This window comes from Cnephaeus nilssonii (assembly GCF_951640355.1).
Source record: "Cnephaeus nilssonii genome assembly, chromosome: X".
NCBI classification, from domain to species: domain Eukaryota; kingdom Metazoa; phylum Chordata; class Mammalia; order Chiroptera; family Vespertilionidae; genus Cnephaeus; species Cnephaeus nilssonii.
This window is the reverse complement of record NC_137071.1, coordinates 20747020-20764696: the sequence shown is the minus strand read 5'-3', so window position 1 is coordinate 20764696 and position 17677 is coordinate 20747020. Positions and strand designations below refer to the sequence as shown.

At 38.4% G+C, this 17677-nt stretch overlaps 1 protein-coding gene across 2 annotated transcripts in view; it reads left to right on the top strand.

Annotated features, from left to right (window-relative positions):
* The window catches only part of DMD (dystrophin), a 2362317-nt gene that overhangs the window by 197567 nt on the left and 2147073 nt on the right, over window positions 1-17677 (top strand). For both annotated transcript variants that reach the window (XM_079764882.1, XM_079764883.1), the window contains exon 2: window positions 14384-14445. In XM_079764882.1, the coding sequence (XP_079621008.1) occupies window positions 14384-14445 (62 nt within the window). The remainder of the gene's footprint in view (window positions 1-14383; window positions 14446-17677) is intronic.

Sequence of the window (17677 nt, the reverse complement as noted above, 5' to 3'; positions counted from 1 at the left end):
GAGCTGTGTGTCCGCTCTAGCACTAGCAGACCCCCTGCCATCAAAAGCGGGGAGCAGGCTGCTAGCAGTGTCCGCGGAGCGTGCTAGGCTTTGCGGGGCAGTGGATATGGCCTGGATGGCAGGTTAGGCCTAGGGGACCCTACACGTGCATGATTTATACACACACACACACACACACACACACACACATACACACACAGAGTGGCCAGATTATTATGTATTCAGAGATCATAATAATCTGGCCACTCAGTGTATATAGACCCAGGAATTCTTCCTGGGATCTCTAGACTCCAGTTTGAGTAGTATAATATCATTGGCTGTACCTTTCCAAATCCCCCACCTCCACTTCTAATTAATAACTAGTTCTAATTAGTAATACCTATTGAATATATCTTGCCTGTATATACCTCTATCCAGTCCCATGCAAGTCAGCAATACCAGCCATCATCACTTCTCACATGCATTGGAGTTATAACCAGCTAATTGGTCCTCTTGTTTCCCATCTTACCTCTCTTAATATATTCTCTACACTGTGAAATTCATTTCTAAAATAGAAAACTATATTGCCATTCCCCTACTTCAAATTCTGCTTTGGTTTCTAATGGCCTTCTGGCTAAAGTTTAAGGCTCTTCATACTTTAGCTAATGATTATTTCTCATTTTTCTAGAGTCATCTCTGCTACTTTTGTCCTCCTCCTCTTTCTCTAGTACCGTCAAAGGACCATGGTCTTTCTCTCACATCATGCTCTTTTTATTGTCTGGAGTTCTTTTCCACCTTGTCTGCCTGTATACTCTTAGTTAACTTTCAGAACTTTGTTGAGATGTCACTTCATCAAGGGAAGCACTGAATTTTCCAAGTTAGTTTCCTTCCTATATGCTTATGACAAAACCACATATTTTCTTTATCAGGAAACTTATCTGTAGATCTACTACCTACTTTTTTTGTGTGTAAGTTTCTCTCACTATGCTACAAGGACAAAAGGGTAGAAACTTTATCTTTTACATAGTTGTATTTCTACCATGTAGTAACTCTCCTTATGGATTTGTCTCTTGACTTAATAGTGTTAAATATGAAAGTTTATGTATTAGTTTCTATTGATTATATAAAAATCACCACAAATTTAGCAGCTTAAAATTACACAAGTATACGGTATCATCTAACAATTCTTCAGGTCAGGAGTCCAAAATTGGCTCCAATAGGCTAAACTTAGGATCCAACAGCTGTATGCCTTCTGAAGGTTTCAAGAAAGAATCCATTTCCTTTTCTTTTCCATTTTGTAGAGGCTGCCTACATTCTTTGGCCCGTGGCCCTCTTCTTTCATCTTCAAAACCAGCAACATTGAGCCAAGTCCTTCTCATGCTGCTACATTTCTGGTTCTCCCTCTTCTGCAGCCTCTTCCCCTTTGAAGGACCCTATTGATTACACTGGGCCCCTGGTATAACTCAGGATCATCCCCGTATCAAAAATTAGCTAATTAGAAAATCTAATTCCATCTGAAATCTTAATTTTCTTCTCCATAACAAAGAGTTGTAAAACAATTTAAATTTAACTAAATTTCAAGTTAGTTTCCTTTGAAAAATAAGTTTTAACAAAATTTACTCACAGATTCTGAGGATTCGGACCTGAACATATTTGGAGAACCACTATTCTGTCTGCCATAGTTTAATAGAATGAATATCTGCCCAGAAAACTAAGAGGTCTGAAAAGTAAATTTGGTCTTCATTAACTTAAAACACCTGAATTGAGTGAGCCCTGTCAGTGGTTAGAGGATCAGCTTACTGGACAGGGCATATGTAGGAGGCAACCAATAGATGTGTCTCTCTGACATTGATGTTTCTCTCTCTCTTCTCTTTCTCTTTCTCTCCCCCTCCTTTCCACTTTCTCTAAAAATTAATCGGAAAATATCCTTAGGTGTGGATTAACAACAAACAAACAAAAAGAACCTGAAATGAGCTCTGCTATGTATTCTATGCTAAGGGCTGGGAATGCAGTTATAATCCAGACAGACACTGTCTTGGAAATGAGAAAGGATACAGGTGATGTTATTAAGAAAAAATTTTGTAGGATGATGAGCAGTGAAAACTGCATTATATTGATTGCAGAGTGAGTGGGAAATAAGGAAACCTCTTTGCCACTGAGTGTTTTTCCCTTCTTTGTCCAGTAATTTAATTATTTTAGACCTCCTCATTATAAAATGACCACAAATATCACCTAGCATTCTATAATCCTATGATCAAAAGCTATTACTCAGATTTAATGGAAAGCAATTTTCATGCCATTTCCTTTTCTACTCTCTTCTGCTTTGCATTGCCATTTTGTAGCATTAATAACATGGTAAAATCCATTTTCTATATAAGCCCCGAGTTTTAGGCCTTTCTTTGTAATGTTCCAGAGTATCACATCACATTACCTAATGTTTATCATTAATCTTCCATATTGCTCATTTCCTTTCTTCTCATTTTTGGTGGAAGCCAAAAATAAACTGACTCAAATAGATCTTCCATATTAATAGTCCTCTCTTTAAGGGAAATAAACTCATGTATTTTGTATTTCTTTATGTGTATTTCTAAACTGTTATCAACTTTAATATATACTTCTATTCCTAAACTTATATTTTCTGGGTCACTTAAGTGATGAACATCTTCAATTAATATATTAACCCAATGAATTAGTATTTTATTTTATTTTAACATGTTTGTATTGACTTTAGAGAGAGAGGAAGGGAGAGGGAGAGAGATAGAAACATCCATGAGAGAGAAACAACAATATCAATAGCCTGCCTCCTGCTGGGGATCTAGCCTACAACCCACGCATTTGCTTTGATTGGGAATTGAACTGGGACCTCTTGGTGCATGAGTCAACACTCAACCACTGAGCCACACTGGTGGGGCAGGAAATAGTATTTTAAAAAATATTGTTCTGGGCCCTGGCCAGGTAGCTCAGTTGGTTAGAGCTTTGTCCAAATATGCCAAGGTTTCAGATTCAATCCTGGTCAGGGCACATACATTAATCAACCAATAAATGCATAAATAAGTGGAACAACAAATTGATGTTTCTCTCTCTCTCTCTCTCTCTCTCTCTCTCTCTCTCTCTCTTTAAAATCAATAAATTTAATAAAAAAATGTTTTTCTGGCACATATTATGATTAACTGCCCTGACTTAAAGATAATTCTTAGTGTTCATATAGCAAGTTTAGGGGTTTGTTTGTTTTCAGTTTTTAAATACTTTCACTAAGTCATCTTAGCTGGTAGCATGTAAGAGGTCATAGCATACCAACTCTCCATGATCTCACGCCCAACTCCCTTTGTAATTTCATTTCATGCTACTCCCTTTTTCAAATTTTAGAGTGCAACAAAATTGAATTGGTTTTTTATCTCTCTGCCTATCCCCTTGCTATGCCCCCAGAAAGATTTATCTTTCCCTTTCAATCTTTTTCTTTCTTTCTTATTTGTGTTCATCCTTCAGACTCAGCCTAGCTATTGCCTTCAAGAAAATGTCTTTCTGCCCTAGCTGATTTGGCTCAGTGGATAGAGCATCAGCCTGCATACTGAAGGGCCCTGGGTTCTATTCCTGTCAGGGGCACATGCCTGGGTTGCAGGCTTGATCCCCAATAGGGGGTGTGCAGAAGGCAGCCAATCAATGATTCTCTCTCATCATTGATGTTTTTATCTCTCTCTCCCTCTCCCTTCCTCTCTGAAATCAATATGTTTTTTAAAAAAGAAAATGTCTTCCCTAACATCCATGTGCCTATATATCTCTTTCTCTGTGTTCCTGTAAAATACCCCTCAAATATATGTATCCTTGCTTATGTAAAATATTTCATACCTATCTGTAATATATCTGTTTTTCGCTAAGCTGTGATCTTTAATAAAGACTGAGTCTTGTTTATCTTCTCATTAACTTGTATAGGCCCAGCACACACTAAGCATTACATAAATAATTATTCTATAAATTATTGCATAAATAAATGATTTCACTATATCTTAACAACAGCTCCATTAGTTAAAACACAATTAATATCCTCATTTCACAGATAAAGAGACTGAAGCCTGGTGATTTTAAGTCCACAATTCTAAGTTCTGCACTGAAACTGGAAGCCAGTTCCCCTGATTTAATGTTCTCTGTTAGCCCAATATCATTTTTGTGCAGTAACTTACTGTGGTGAATTCTAAATATCCCAATTATACCACATTTATAGGGAACTGAGGGTCTCAGAAATATAAAAGTTAATAACAGGGCCAAAGGTCTTTGCACTAATCTTAGAAAATGTGAAGGGCCAAATTTATTGATAATAATAGTTTTATTAGAAAGGGTTAATTAATTCTGAGATAAAATACAATTGTAATGTCATGATGAAAGACTAATGTTATATGGGGTTTACCTGTAGAGACAATAAAATAAAATATTGTTCACTTTTTGCAATTTATGAAGTAGTAGTTCTTCACTCCTTGGTATCTCCAGGGCACAGTTTCCAAGTAAATTTTTCTAAAATAGACTTTCCTTTTTTTTAAGTTAGATGTAGATTTCGTGTTTGTTTGTTTTTTTCTTTTTTGATTAAGGTATTACATATGTGTCCTTAGCCCCCCTTTACCCCTCACCCCCCGCTTCTTCTTTGCCTCTTCCATTAATATACCCAGGCATATTTTTATTAGTAAAAGAACTAAGTCATAAACTGATTTTAAACAAGAAAATCAGTTATAAACAAGCCCTAGAGAAAATTAAATACAATATGTGCTACTTGAAATCACTAAACAGGAGTATATCAATAATCAATTCCTAGTAAAACAGAGTTTAGTTTATTATTTTCTCATTCTCTTTGTTGCTAACTTCACATTAATGTCTTACTACAGACTTTGTGTTTATAATAACATATTTTATTAAGAGATTGAAATAGGCTGTAAACTCTATAAAAATTTATATATGTATGTTTGTATATATTAAGTTTAGATTAACTATGTATATATAACTGATCATGCTTAAAATGATCAACTTTAAGTAATATGAGAAATAACAATGGAAATGGATAGATTCAAATATATAAAAGTATAACAATTTTAGCATACAAATGAAGTGAAAATTAAAAGAAATATGATCACTGGGGAACATAAATTCATTCACTGACTAAGTAATAGCTTAATTTACAATAGTGATTCTTATCTTAGATTTCTGGTAACAGGAATCTTCTGTAGGAAAGTCAGTGAACCCCATGAAACTGTATGTAAATGTCTTTATAGGCATTTTTTTCTTTAGAGAAGGATCACTATTTTATCAGATAATCAAATACAGTCCGTAACTTGAAATATTTAAGAACTACTAACTTATTACCTCATTCCAATTCATTTTAAAATATCAAATACTCAATAGACATATGAGCAGAGGATATAAACAAGTATATTGACAAAAGTAGAAACGTGAAGAATAAAGAAATATATTAAACATGTTCTACTTCATTAGTATCAGATTCAAATTTAAAAAAGCATCAACTATTTCCTTATATCTAATAAAGCAGCAATCACTTTAAAAACAAAAGCAACAAACACTCTTATCAACTGCATAACCTCATTATTTCTGGTACCACTAAAAATCAGTATTATCATTAGGAAAACAATATGACAATATTTGGAAAAGCCATAAAACTTCCCATAAGTCTAATCCAATAATTTATCCTAAGACAATTAATTATACACCATTAGTTGAAAGAGAATGCATGAAGATGTTTATTGTGGTGGAATCTCTAATAGGAAACAAAAGTATGTGAAATTCATGAAAAAATAAGTGAAAAAAATCCAGAATATTATTGTGGCTTTGTAAAGTACATGTTTATGGGGATTGTAATGTGCAAGCAAAACTTGGGTGATTGTTGAATGTTGTATATTTCCATAATGCTAACATATGACAAAAATTGAATACTAAATATCAATTAGTAAATATGTGAGCATTATTATTTAAAATATTAACAAACAAATCACCTAGCATAATAAGAAAGGTTCAATTTTTTATTCTGGATAAATCCATGTGGGATGTGCCTAGTAAAATCTAGGATGCCATTCATAGATTAAAGCACACATGGAACCCCATGGGTTGCTCTGAATTTATGGTTATTGTGTATACTAGAGGCCTGGTGCACAAAATTCGTGCAGGTGTGTGTGTGTGTGTGTGTATGTGTCCCTCAGCCCAGCCTGAACCCTCTCCAATCTGGGACCCCTTGAGGGATCGGGCCTAAATGGGCAGTCGGACATCCCTCTCACAATCCAGGACTGCTGGCTCCCAACCACTCACCTGCCTGCCGGCCTGATCACCCCCTAACCACTCCCCTGCCAGCCTGATCGACGCCTAACTGCTCCCTTGCTGGCCCAGTAACCCCTAACTGCCCTCCCCTGCAGGCCTGGTCCCCCCCAACTGCCCTCCTCTGCTGGCCTGGTCACCCCTAACTGCCCTACCTTGAAGGCCTGATTGCCCCCTACTGCCCTCCCTTGCTGGCCCAGTCACCCCTAACTTCCCTCCCCTGCTGGCCTGATCACCCACAACTGCCCTCCCCTGCTGGCCATCCTGTGGTGGCCATCTTGTGTCCACATGGGGGCGGCCATCTTGTGTGTTGGAGTGATGGTCATTTGCATATTACTCTTTTATTAGATAAGATGTGTTAACGTGTTCAGCTTTTGTGACTCTGATTATTATATGGCATACCATTTTATCTATGCAGTTATGATATAAACTGGTCAATTTGAAAAGCCATGGACTTTGATCCAAATAATCTATAGCAGGTTCATCTCTGTCACCTCATAGCTTTATTCCTTCTGAGCTTGTATTCTTGTAATCTATAAAATGACATACAGATTGAGATTAGATATGTAAAACAGTTTGGGGAACAATATGACACTTAAATTTTATATATTTTATAAGAAAAAATAAGTTACATTAATATTTATCATGTTAAAGAACATAAATGTTTCTATGCCAAAATAAAACATTAGCAAGAAATTTATTTTTTTCAAAGTATATTTTTCTTGTATTCAAAGCAGAGGAGGTAAGAGAGGACATCTAGTAAAGATGTTTTATGATAAAATTCTAATTTAGTGCTATTTACCACATAGATACATAATATTTTGCACATTATGTCAAGGTTTTTCTCCTGCCTTCAAGGCCTATCTAAACATTGCTTTTTGTACATATAATTAAAAACAATAAAAGTATTGCTTTACTACCCACCTTTCACTTAAAGGCATCTGGAACAAATCTTTTCAAATGTGCTCCTACTAAGCTTTTGGTGAAGATGGTTGGATACTGTTTACGTAAAAAAAAACATTGAAACCTGTAAAGAATTTTTGTGAGTTTATTTGAGCCAAACTGTCGACATATGCCGGGAAACAGAACCTCAATGAATTGAGATAATGCTCCGGAGAATAGCGGGTTACATCTGTAATTATACATAGCAATCAAAGGAGGGACATAGGTGGGTTACATGAAATTCATTAGTAATATATTAAAGAGGTGGGATAAAGCAAAGCAGGGTAAACCCCTGGGATTGGATAAAAAGTAAAATGATGAACACATACTTAGGTGGGTGCAGGAACAATTAACATGTTAATGAAGGAATTTGTGATATCTGTCCTGGTGCCCATCACATTAGGTTGTGCCCCAGGGGCTCCAGAAAAGGGAAGTTACAAGTTACCCAGACATTTCAAGGGTATGTTATCATAGATGCAAAAAAGATAAGGCTCAGTTAAGGTAAAAGTTGACCTTGTCAGTGAAGATACTGGCCTAGGATGTAACTGCCCACCATAATTGCTTTTAGTTAAAGTTTAATTTCAGACCATCCTTTGTGGTTCCTTTAGGTCTCTCAGTTTGCAAGACTTCCATGCAGGCTTCCCCTGAGCTTGTCAGGTCATCATGTGACCGCTTTCGTCCACAATATGTTTTAAAAACATCTAAATGAATGCTTTCAAATGACTCACATACTCTCTGTCTCCCATGTCTGACAGGATATGCATGCACATGTAGGAAAAAATAAGTGGAATTGCAAAGAAGGTCATTAACATTTATTTATTTTGCAAATGGAACTCAACTCATGATCAATAGCACAATTGTAGATAATTGATAATTATACACACACACACACACACACACACACACACACACACACAAACACACACACACCTAGCAACTTTATCTTGAGACTGCTGGCTTCTCTACTTAGGGAGTAAAATGGCCCTTTTTTCCTTTACGCTTTTCCCCTCCCTTTCTGCATTCTCTCATTAAGGAGGTTTTTAAACCATTTGCTCTGTGTCCTTGCCTGAGGAAGATAATGGCTTGTTAGTTACAAGCTGGCTGCAAACTGCCCACACCCTTTTGGCCTTGTTTTAACTTTCCTGTCAGTTTCCCTATTTCTCTTGCCCTGGAATCCTCTAATAGTTTTAGCTGGCTCCAATGGTCATGGCCGTATTTCCTCCTTCCTTTCATCCCTTGCCCTGTCTGCCTAATCCTGTTTCTAACTCCTCTCATCGAGAGCAAATTAAATTGGAGAACCCAGGTTCCACTATTTTGATACAGAACTTTTGGACTGGAACACATGGTGTTCCCCTTTACTAGAACCCGGATTCTTTGTCCGCTGGAGTCAAAGAATGAATCCACGGACAGTGGGTACTATAGCAAAGGTGGAGATTTATTGAAGAACAAGTACAAACTCCCACGTGGAGAGGGGGAAAGAGTCCCCAGAACGGACTGCCACATAGGGAGGGGGAAAGGGTCCCACTGAGTTTCTTTTCCCTACAGCTTATAAACGCTGCAGATCCTGGTGCCTTGATATTCCCTCTGATTGGTCACCATTCCCCTAGACTGGTTACTATAGTAACGCCTGAGCTCAAAGGTCGAAACTTCCCCCCCCTTCCTTATTGTTTTCCTATTCCCTTTGGGCTTTCTTTTTCTCCTTCTGGATGAAGGGCTTCCTTCTCTTTATTTTGTAAATATAGACCTTTTGCTGTTCCCAGCTCCCTCATTCTATGGAAATGTACCAGTTGGAGCTTTTCAGCGGCCCTATTCTATGGAAATATACCTTCTGCTGCTCTGCAGCCCTGTGCTTCTTCCATGGTCCTCTAAAATTTCTAGAATTTCCTAAAACCTGTCTTTTTCACCCCCAAAAGTGACTGTTTCAATATTATCTATTTTATTTATTCATACTTGTGCTATATTGTATGGATAATGCTGATATTTTACTACATATATAGCAGCTTGTGGGAGTAACACTAATACATAAAAAGAAAGCATTTTGTGATGCTAAATACAATTTTCTCATCTATGAAAAGTTTAGGTTCATTTCTCCACTGTTATCTCTTAGATTGCTTAAGAGTATCTACTTATCCTACCTAATAAAACAGTGATATGCAAATTGACCGTACCTTCACTACACCCATAAGCCACACCCACCAGCCACGCCCACCAGCCAATCAGGAGCAAATATACACGTTAAACCAGCAAAGATGGCGGGGGGAGAGGGCAGCACCCATGCCAGTGAGATCCAAGCCATGATGGTGGACTGGGGCAGGCGGTTAGCGCCTGCAGCCGGCTGACCAGGCCCGCCATCACCAATCATGGACCAGGGCAGTTGGCATGGGTTAGCGCCTACAACTGCCTGACCAGGTCCCGGATAAGGGCTTCGAGTCAGCCGCGGCTGGCAGTAGCTGACTCGAAGCCCCTATCAGGGATCATGGACCAGGGCAGGCAGCGTGGGTTAAAGCCTGCAGCTGGCTGCCCAGGTCCACAATCACCGATCTCAGAGCAGGGCAGGCGGCGTGGGTTAACGCCCACAGCCGGCTGCCCAGGTCCGCCATCACTGATCATGGACCAGGGCAGGCGGTGTGGGTTAAGGCCTGCAGCCGCCTGCCCAGGTCCTCGATCAGGGATCCAGGTGGCGTGGGTTAGCACCCACAGCCGCCTGACCAGGTCCCCGATAGGGACTTGGAGTCTAGCATAATGAAAAGAATAGTCAGCAAAAGCAGGAGACAGGGTTTCATAAGTTCTCCCCCAGGTCACCACTGTTGTCTTTTTTTTTTTTTTTTAATATATTTTATTGATTTTTCACAGAGAGGAAGAGAGAGGGACAGAGAGCTAGAAACATCAATGAGAGAGAAACATCGATCAGCTGCCTCCTGCACACCCCCCACTGGGGATGTGCCCACAACCAAGGTACATGCCCTTGACCGGAATCGAACCTGGGACCCTTCAGTCCGCAGGCCAACGCTCTATCCACTGAGCCAAACCGGCTTTGGCACCACTGTTCTTTTATGCATTTTAATTATCCCAGACTTTGCATGATGGGATTTGATTTGAATTATGCCTGATAGAGATTACATGGCATGAATTGTAGGCTCATTCTTTCTTTTTGTGGTTGCCTGACTGAGAAAGGCCTTGGAATGAGAGAAGGCACTTTTATTTTCCTTTTTCATTCTTTAGAGGCTGAGGAATTACAGTTATATGAAGAACCTAGTGAGAGAATGAAAGTCTCATGCTGTATTTTTCTGTAAGTTTTATCATGTGGACTATCAAAAACTTGGTGGGATCCTTTTCAAGAGGTGTTACAAAAATTATGTTGGAATTAACATTCAAGAGTAAAAGGAGAGAAGTGAATGGTGGGTAAAGGAAAGAACTTTGTCCTAGAAACCAAATAGAAGCTACATAAACCTTCAGATTCTTACTCATTGTGCTTTGGAGGTATTAAAGGATAATTTTTTAAAAAGTTAAAATCATGACTCATAATCTGTATAGATAAAAGGCTAAGTGACCGACATTTGTCCAACCATCCGACCAACCGGTACATATGACGCACTGGAAATATAAAAATAAACTTTGACTCGCACACGTGCCATACATATAAAGCTCTCACTGGCACTAATTTGAATGTTGCATTTGGTGGGAAAGTTCTTTTCAGAGGGGATTTTTGTGTTGCCATGCTATATGATTGGCCATAGTACAAATAAGTTTTAAAGTACTGTAGTGTTTGGGGAAGTTTCAGACAGTTGTCTCTTAAAACAAATATGAGATCAGAGGATTCTGCTAATAGTGAATGGTTAGTAAAACTTGGAGATGGCAAACTTGATAGCAGTTTTCATTTAGGAATGGATATTATTGAAATTCCCCATGAAATGATTTTTAATGGATCTATTATTAAAGCCACCTTTGGAAATAGTATATCTATAGATAATATTAAAATATATCTAAACGTGCAATTCTTTGTTCAAAAAATGAGCATGTTCAAAAATTAAATGAAGAAATTTTGGATATACTTGATGGAGATTTTCACGCCTATTTGAGTGATGATTCCATTGACTCAACAGATGATGCTGAAAAGGAAAATTTTCCTATTGAATTTCTTAATAGTATTACTCCTTCTGGAATGCCGTGTCATAAATTAAAATTGAAAGTGGGTGCAATCATCATGCTATTGAGAAATCTTAACAGTAAATGGGGTCTTTGTAATGGTACCAGATTTATTATCAAAAGATTGCGACCTAACATTATCAAAGCTGAAATATTAACAGGATCTGCAGAGGGAGAGATTGTTCTGATTCCAAGAATTGATTTGTCCCCATCTGACACTGGCCACCCATTTAAATTAATTCGAAGATATTTTCCTATTATGCCAGCATTTGTGATGACTATTAATAAATCACAAGGACAAACTCTAGACAGAGTAGGAATATTCCTACCTGAACCCATTTTTGGACATGGTCAGTTATATGTTGCTTTCTCTCTTTTTTTAAAAGTATTTTAAAAATATTTTATTGATTTTTTTTTACAGAGAAGAAGGGAGAGGAATAGATAGTTAGGAACATCGATGAGAGAGAAATATCAATCAGCTGCCTCCTGCACACCTCCTACAGGGGATGTGCCCGCAACCAAGGTACATGCCCTTGACCGGAATCGAATCAGGAATCTTTCAGTCCACAGGGCAATGCTCTATCCACTGAGCCAAACCAGTTACAGCTGTTGCTTTCTCTTGAGTTCAAAGAGCATGTTACGTTAAAGTTAAAGTTGTAAATACTTTATCTCAAGGGAAATTAGTCAAGCACTCTGAAAGTGTTTTTACTCTTAATGTGGTATACAGGGAGATATTAGAATAAAGGTTTAATCACTTTATCAATCATTATTTGTATCAATGTTGTTTTTATATTATGAGTTTGTTATTGTTATATCAGTTTGTTATTGTTATATCATTTTGTTATTGTTTACTTATTAATAAATTTATGTATTATTTTCATATACATTGTACTCATTTCCTTTTATCTCTCACACTTATATTATAGAGAAAGGGCAAATAGCAATATTAAAATATTTCATCTAATTAATTCCCTTTCAATGTGCACGAATTTCGTGCACCAGGCTACTAGTGGGTTAATAATGTGCTTTAAAGATAAGCAGATATTCTTAGTTCATGGATTCATTTTTCATGGGAAAGCAATCCTATATAATAAAGAGGTAATATGCAAATTGACCATCACTCCAACACACAAGATGGCCGCCCCCATGTGGTCACAAGATGGCCACCACAAGATGGCTGGCAGGGGAAGGCAGTTGTGGGCGATCAGGCCAGCAGGTGAGGGCAGTTGGGAGGGACCAGTCCTACAGGGGAAGGCAGTTGGGGGGGACCAGGCCTGCAGGAGAGGGCAGTTGGGGACCAGGCCTTAAGGGGAGGGTAGTTGAGGGCAACCAGGCCTGCAGGGAATGAAAGTTAGGGGCAACCAGGCTGGCAGGGGAGGGCAGTTAGGGGTGACCAGGCTGGCAAGGGAGAGCAGTTAGGGGCAATTGGGCAGGCAGGGGAGCAGTTAGGCATCGATCAGGCTTGCAGGGGCCTGGTTAGGGGGTGATCAGGCTGGCAGGCAGAAGCAGTTAGGGACAATCAGGCAGACAGGCAGGCGAGTGGTTGGGAGCCAGCAGTCCTGGATTGTGAGAGGCATGTCGGACTGCCTATTTAGGCTCGATCCCACCGGGACCAGACCTAAATGGGCAGTCGGATATCCCTTGAGGGGTCCCAGATTGGAGAGGGTGCAGGCTGGGCTGAGGGACACAAACACACCCCCTCCCCCCCCCCCCCCGTGCACAAATTTTGTGCACTGGGCCTCTAGTTCTTTATATAATTTAGTTTTAGATGAAGTAATGGTGATTTACTACTGAAAAATAATATGAGAGCAAATAAGGTTATTTTGTCAGGACATTTCAATAAGGTTTCTTTTGACCTAAGTAAATAAAATGTGAAATCTCTCAATTTTAAATATTTCTCAGATGTACTCATTTATTGAACACTGACTAATATGATTACATTTACAGTAATTCAAAGATAGGCTTTGGCTTCAAAAAAGCATTTTAATAAATCAAAATCATTTATTTTTCTGTCCATTTGACTCAATACTAATTTCTAGCTTAAGAAAAAATAATTTTTAGAAGTGTGAGTTCTGTGAAGTTGATTCTTAATAATTTTCCCCTCTGCCCGACCTGAGTTGAGCTTTGACCTATGAACCAAGATCACATACCTGGGCATGCAGAAGGCAGCCAATCAATGATTCTCTTTCATCATTAATGTTTCTATCTCTCTCTCCCTCTCCCTTCCTTTCTGCAATCAATAAAAATATATTTAAAAAATAATAATTTCCCTCCCCCCTAATCTCTTGGTATAAGAAGTCCTTGGGGATTTTCCTCTTAAGTATTTATATATAACCCATGAAGAGTATCATTTACATTTTAAGTTGAAATTTCCTGACTTTTAGTTGAAAAGAGTTACTAAAATTTTTGGATTTGTGAGGTCCCCCTTCTTTAAAGCATTCACATAATTACTGATCAAATATTTGCTAAGCTATTAATTTTTCCAGACAATGTGTTAAGTTCAGGGATGCAAGAATAGCTAAGTCATGCTGCTGATCAAGAAACCTCTCCTATAATTGGAGGAGGCTGTGCTAGGTGCCCATGTTAGACTATGAAGGTATTGCAAAGGAGGGAAAAATCATTTCTACATGGGCTGGGTGTGAGGGTTAAGAGGAAAGCCTCATGAATACTTTTTCAGAAGAAATTACAGGTAATAGACTTTTAATTATACTATAGTATCTACTCATTATAGGAGAATAAATATTTCATTTATTTAGATGAGACTATTGTTCTGTAATACATTTATATAATATTTAAAGAATGTGGAATTGACCATATCAATTATTTTTCAGATTTCATTTTAGTTTTAATATCCAATACCAACATCACTCATGTTTAATTTCATATATCAATTAATTTAATAATATATATAAAATAACACTAATATGTAATAATTAAGTTAATTATAAAACATAAATGATATTCAAAATTGCTTATGAACTCTTAATTTTTTTTAAATTTTCCATTGTAGATGAAAGAGAAGATGTTCAAAAGAAAACATTCACAAAATGGATAAATGTACAATTTTCAAAGGTAAGGATATTTTGTTACTTCTCTTTTTAAGATATAAGTTGCTGAATATTCAAAATGACCTACATACCTGTGTGTAATTTAAATGTCCATATTGTTTTTCCATAGTGTCATTTTATTTTAGCTGTGCAAAACTTGGCATATAATGTTGATTTTTAATTATGGAAAGTACAGCAGAATATATGGTAAAGAGAAATTATTTAATTTGATAAAGTATATCTTTGGTTGTTCTTGATAATGTGAGTTTCTTTAATGATATCAGTTATCAGAGGATTTTAATATCCATCTTCCATCAAGTAGCTAATATGTGTCACAGATTAGAAGATAGGAGGGATTTTCATTATTCTGAAATTATCATTTTTTTTTGTCTTTCTTGGTCTTTACCAGGTTCAAGAAAAACTGATATAACTTGACTCTATTTGGCCCTACCACTTTAGAACATATGTCAAATAATTTAAAATGATAAGTTTATCCTCTTTTTCTGCAGGCATCAATCCATAATCTTAATAATATGTATTTATTTTACAATTAGGACTCAACTCATGATCAATAGCATGAGTCTAGATAATTATATATGAACACTGAGTAAAATATGCTTACCTTGAAAACTAACATCAAGAGTGCAACATAAGGAGGTTTGTGTGGATTTTAAGGTTATAAAGACTTGCATTTAAATTTAATAATTCTGTGAGTACCCAGATGACGGCATAGGTAAATGCCAGTACTCACTTCCTCCATCAACCACATCAAAATTACAACTAAAATACAGAACACTCATCATCCAGAACCACCTGAAATCAGGCTGAGTGGAAGTCCTACTAATCATCCCAGAGATGCAAATCAAAACAACAATGAGGTGCCATTTCACACCTGTCAGAATGGCTATCATCAACAAATCAACAAAGGACAAGTGCTAGAGAGGATGTGAAGAAAAAGGAATCCTCTTGCACTGCTGGTGGGAATGCAGACTGGTAAAGCCACTGTGGAGAACATTATGGAGTATCCTCAAAAATCTAAAAATTAAACTTCCATTTGACCCAGTAATCCCACTTCTAGGAATATATCCCAAGAAAACAGAAACACCAATCAGAAAGGATATATGCACCCCTATGGTCATAGCAACACAATTTACAATAGCTAAGATTTGGAAACAGCCTAAGTGCCCATCAGCAGATGAGTGGATTAAAAAACTGTGGTACATCTACACAATGGAATACTACGCTGCTGTAAAAAAGAAGGAATTCTTACCATTTGCAAGAGCAAGGATGGAACTGGCGAGCATTATGCTACGCAAAATAAGCCAGTCAGAGAAAGATAAATATCACATGATCTCACTCATTTGTGGAATATAAAGAACTTCATAGACTGAGGAACAAAAATAGATACAGAGACAAAGAAGCATCGAACAGACTGTAAAACTACAGTGGAAATGCAAGGGAGGGTTGTGGGGGTTAAGAGATCAACCAAAGGACTTGTATACATACATATAAGCATAATCAGTCGACACTGACACTCGGTGTGGGGTGGGGGCGTGTGCTGAGATGTAGGGGAGGTAGGGGGGAAGACAATGGGGGATAAAGGAGACGTATGTACTACTATTTGTAATACTTTAAACAATAAAAAAAACTAAAGAAGAAAAGAAAAAAGCACATTGAGACTGGTAGGAGGGAGAGAGGCACAGAATGGGCTGGTCCAACACCCACGGGTGGTGATTTTTTAATGGGGAGGGATAGCTCAAAGGCCTCCCCTGTGAAGCAGGGGTCCCAGCTCCACCCCAGACCCCCAGCCCGGAATTGCAGAGCTGGGAAGAGAAGTCCCCATAATTTCAGACTGTAAAATTCAGTGGGGATTATGGCTGAGTGACACCACAGAGGCTACTGGAGTCCCAGGTGTTCCTCTTAAAGAGCCCTAGAATGAACTTATATGGTCTCACATACTCTGAGCTCCAGCACGAGGTAGCAGGTTTGGGGGAATGCAGAAACATATGGGGAGGAACTGGACTCTCTGGCATCAGAGCAGGAACTTGGGGGTGGCTTTCTCCCAGAAGGGGTTCTCACAGGGGTCATTGTTCCTGTGCTGGGACCTCCCCTATCACAGAGCTGACTGGCAGCCATATCTGAGTTTCCATTAGCATGACCCACACTGTGTGCTCTGCTGTGGTGAATCCCTGAGACCCCACAGCATCCAATTTGTAGCTCCACCCAAACTGCTTATAGCTGCTTTTCCATATGAATGGCATGTCCTGGCTCAGGCTTCAGACTTTGCTAAAATCTCTTAAACAAGAAGCAGCTGGCAACAGCATGCTGGAAACCTATCAATGAAGCCCTGAGACATGGCACTAACACCAGCCTGCCTTGCTTCACATCTGGGCCTTGCCTGGGCACTTCCTAATCCAATACAAGTAGAAGCCATCTACAGATCTCTCTGTAGCTCCTGCTGTGTGGCCCCAGACAATGGCTGACATTTTACCTCCTTGGAGGCCCTAGAACCAGTGCACCCAGTGGACAGCTTCAGACAATACCAGATTACAATTCTACATATCCACAAATGACACATTCAAAGGACAGACTCAGTGAGCACCAATGCCCCACTGAAACAAGTCTTGCTACATACGGCAGTTCTTCCATTGTAGATGCAGCTGGTCCTCACAGCCAATTCACCTGGAGGTCAATTTCTCCTAATGATGCCAATAGAAATCAAGGCTCAACTACAACAAGACTGTGCACACAGACCACACAGAGGCACACCTAGAGTGCCCATCTCAGGTACTGGAATAGCTGAGCCTTTGGGCCCTACAGAATACCTACTATACAAGGGCACTCTACCAATTCCAGGAGACATAGAAGCTCTACCTATTACATAGAAACAAACACAGGGAAGCAGCCAAAATTGGGAGACAAAGAAACATGTCACAAATGAAAGAAAGGGAACCAAGCAAACTACTGGATACAATGTCCAAAACAACAGTTAAAAGGTTACTCAAGGATCTTAATGAGAGTTTCCAGGGACTTAATGAGAGCTTCAAGGGACTTAGTGAGACTTTCAAGGATCTTAGTGAAAATGTCAAAGACATGTAAAAGGGCCAGTCAGAACTTAAGCATACACTAACTGAAATAAAGAATAATTTACAGGGACTCAACAGTAGACTCTGAGAATCAAATAAACAATTTGGAATATGAGAAAGCAAAAAACACCCAATCAAAAGAGCAAAAATAAGAAGAGAGACCAAGATATT